Source organism: Nanorana parkeri, unplaced genomic scaffold, assembly GCF_000935625.1.
Source record: "Nanorana parkeri isolate BGI_ZX_2015 unplaced genomic scaffold, ASM93562v1 scaffold1972, whole genome shotgun sequence".
Lineage (NCBI taxonomy): Eukaryota > Metazoa > Chordata > Amphibia > Anura > Dicroglossidae > Nanorana > Nanorana parkeri.
This window is the reverse complement of record NW_017308240.1, coordinates 234,459-238,153: the sequence shown is the minus strand read 5'-3', so window position 1 is coordinate 238,153 and position 3,695 is coordinate 234,459. Positions and strand designations below refer to the sequence as shown.

The window sequence follows — 3,695 nt, the reverse complement described above, 5'->3', positions numbered from 1 at the left end:
TTGGGTTTTTTTTTTTTTTTATAGCATTAGGTCCCCCCTTTAAATTCCAACCAGACCTAAAGGGTCTGGGGTTTTTTTGTATTTATTTTTTAATTTTCACATTTATAAACAACCTAACTGCATTCAAATAGATCCAAACTCCAAAAAAAAAAACGAATATCAAACAGATCCGAATTTCAGAAAACAAATATTTTTTTTTTTTTATTTAAAGAAAGTTTGGAAAAACAAATGCATTTACCCTCACAGTGGTTCCTCAGCATCTCTAGGCAACACAAACACATGCATATATATATATAATTGATTTTATAATTATTTTATTTTGTATAGTTTGTTTTTTTTGAGTGGGGTTGTATTTTGTAAACATGTACATTTCAAAAGTTTTAATAAAGTTGTTTATTTACAACAGTGCAGTCTGGTAAAAATACGTCCTTAGTAGGCACTGTTCTTCTCCCCTTCTGGTCCCAGAATGCATCAGTCAAACATATTTTAACACCTTAAACATTGATTCTACGATTCAAGATGTAAAAATAACACTTCAGCTGCTAAAATAACGTCCAACACGTAACAATATCAACTCCCTAATGCTTCAGTCGGAAGCCTTAATGGGCATGCTGAATAACGATTGGGGCTTTAGTGAATACCATGTTTTCAAACGAAAAATAAGGAGAGCTAAAATTAATCACTTCCCGTCCATTGGTCGTTACTGAACGGCACGGCCGGACGGGAGTCTTATAGGAGCGGGAGGGCGTCTTAAGACGTCCTTCCCCTCCCCCCGCCCGTGTGCACCGCCAGCGCACCCTCCCATCCACCCACCCTCCAATTTTTGTATTATTTTTCATATGAAGAATAATCATGATCTGTAAAGACTCATTCATATGTTTTACAATAAAAATTTAGATTTCCAGACTATTGTTAATAATTGTATATCCTCGTGTTTTATGCTTCTTGTGGATTATTCCTGTTTATATTGTATGTGAATAAAGTGCACAATATACACGAAGATTATTTTTTTCCTTTATTGTATGCTCAACTCACCAGACAAATGTTGGGTTTGGCCTTAGCTGCGATTGTCAGCGATCCAGCAATGATATACTGCAATATAAACCACACACAACATCAACAAAAAATGTACTTTGTTTCTCGGTTTGTATTGTTTTCTAAAATTACTCAAAATTGCAAAAATAAACAACATTAAAAAATGCAATTAAAGGAGAACTATGGGGTTAAGGCTTTTCCCCATAGTTCTCCTTAGGATAACGGGAGGACACAAACTAGCGTCCTCCCGTCACCCTAGGTTCAGTATACCGCGAGCTGTAGCTCGCGGTATACTGAGACGCCGCAGCCGGAACAGATCCCGACGTAGATGACGGGATCCGCCCAGCTGCGTGAGTGACAGCTGGCTCTGACTATCTAGAGGCAGAGCCAGCTGTACCCGCCCCCTCCCCCGTCCGTTCCGCCAGTCAGCGCTGGCAGATCGGAGCACGGAGAGGGGAATCCAGCCCTCCCCCTGTCACGGCAGAGAGCCGTGACAGGATCGAGAGGTGAGGGAACCCGGTATGTGTTCGCTCACTTCCTGAGCCTACTTCACTACTGAGCCGACCTGTGACAGTTTCACTGTCACAGGTCGGCTAGAACTATGAGGCTGAGTGCAAGCACTCACCTCATAGTTCTCCTTTAACAGTGATGCACATAATGAAATGTAAAGCTGTTTGACTTCTCTGCATATGTAAATTTCATAGATTTAGAAGTTTTATCATGTGTAGTAGTTAGCACTTCTGCCTTGCAGCACTGGGAGTCCCCAGTTTGAATCCCGGCCAGGTCACTATCACAAGGAGTTTGCATGTTCTCCCTGTGTTTGAGTGGGTTTCCTCCTGGTACTCCGGTTTACTTTCACACCCCAAAGACATGCTGGAAGGTTAATTGGCTCCTCTGTAAGGCCCCGTTCACACTGAGCGATTTATCGCGCGATTTTCATGTCGCTCAGTGTGAATGGGGCCTTAGTTGGCCCTCTATGTATGCATGTGAGATGGGGACCTTAGATTGTAAGCTCCTTGAGGTCAGGGACTGATGTGAATGTGCCCATGTAAAGTGCTGCGTAAATTGTTGGCGCTATATAAATATCTGTAAAAATTATAATAATATTATTATTAATATTATTAGGTATAAATTATTGCTTTGTAAACATTTATTGATATCAGTCTAATTTAATGTTTAGTCCATACAGGAATTATATGTTATAGGCAGATACTGACAATGTGCTTCCTCTTGGAGATTACAATTCCATAAAAGAGGAGGAAGAGGATCCTGCTTATGATATTTTATATTGTAACTGTACTGTATCCCCATATTTTTATAATAATAATAATAATAATAATAATCCCAACTTCACCTACCTGCTCATAACATAGCCCTCTCCTTCTTGCTTCAGGATTTTTTCAATATATTTTTTACATTAGAAATAAAGTGGGACTCTACATTTGCATGCCTAAAAGGTAACTGGTGAGTGATTTAGCACAGCAATATCCGCTAATAACTTAAGCAGAAGCTTGTGTTAGACTTACCCTATAATGCTAGCCATGAATGCACTTAAATAGGAACTCTGGTCAGAAAGGTTATTAACCCTTGCGGTGGGGCTACCCCTGCACTACAAGGGTTAACTGCTCGTTTTTGCCTAGGGTAATACAAAAGTCCTGTGATGGACTACACTCCTACTCTTACTCTTATTTTTTAATATTTAGCATTGGTGGCAGAGTTTAGGTAGACCAATAGAGTGGTGGAGGGTTTAAATATATCCTTTTGTTGACAAGCTAAGTATGAAATACGATATTACGATCTAGTTACATTCATATATACTGAAAAGGTGAGATCCGTCAAGCTGCTTTCAATACTCACAATAAGAGGACCCCAGAAGGGGATTCCACTGGGCAAGGCAATGGAAAACATAGTGAAAAATAAACCAATCCCCACAGCAACCTGCAAGAGGGCAGCCACGATAATAACAATCTGGAAGCAAAAGAAGAAGATATATGGTATACGGTATATAATTGAAATTCACATCTATAAATTATTATATATATATATACACAAGAGGGAGAGAATCATTTACTCTAGTGTGTAAATTTGAGCTTATGCTTTACAGCTCTGTAATCAGATTTATATAAGTAAAGCTGATTAGGGAACCCTGAAAAATGTGAAATGACCAGTGGCGGACCTAAGGAACAAAGGGCCCTGGTGCAAGATTATTGTTTGCCCCCCCAAAAAAACCTCACAAACACAGCACTCTCCTCCCGCAGCGCTCGGCCGCCTGTCACTTTCTCTCCTCCCCGCTGAGACACAAAGCAGCACCCAGCGGGGAGGAAAGAAAGCAGGGATGCGCCGTTGTATCAGCAGAAAAATTGCACTTTCGGCATTTAGCCAAAAGTGCCATTTCCGGCCAATATGTTTTGGCGGCTGATATATCGGTGCAGCCCTAATATTTACAGCAATGCAGAATGGCACAGGCTATAGAGGACTACACATCCCTACAATACTTTATATAACAATAGCATTTCTGTATAAAGTACTGCTGAGATTTGTAGTCCTCTATAGAGGGGGCCATTGTGCATTGCCGCAACAGTACGTTATACAACATTAGGCTACAAGTAATAATTATTTTAATTAATTATTTACCCCCCCCCTTCCTCTTCTGGAGGGTC

The 3,695-nt window shown here is 40.3% G+C and overlaps 1 protein-coding gene across 2 annotated transcripts in view; it reads right to left on the bottom strand.

Annotated features, from left to right (window-relative positions):
* LOC108800263 (membrane-spanning 4-domains subfamily A member 4D-like) overlaps positions 1 to 3,695 on the bottom strand; it is a 17,250-nt gene that overhangs the window by 7,988 nt on the left and 5,567 nt on the right. For both annotated transcript variants that reach the window (XM_018572233.1, XM_018572235.1), the window contains exons 3-4: positions 2,893 to 3,003; positions 1,036 to 1,092 (exon numbers count right to left, since the gene is read on the bottom strand). In XM_018572233.1, coding sequence (XP_018427735.1) covers positions 1,036 to 1,092; positions 2,893 to 3,003 — 168 coding nt within the window. The remainder of the gene's footprint in view (positions 1 to 1,035; positions 1,093 to 2,892; positions 3,004 to 3,695) is intronic.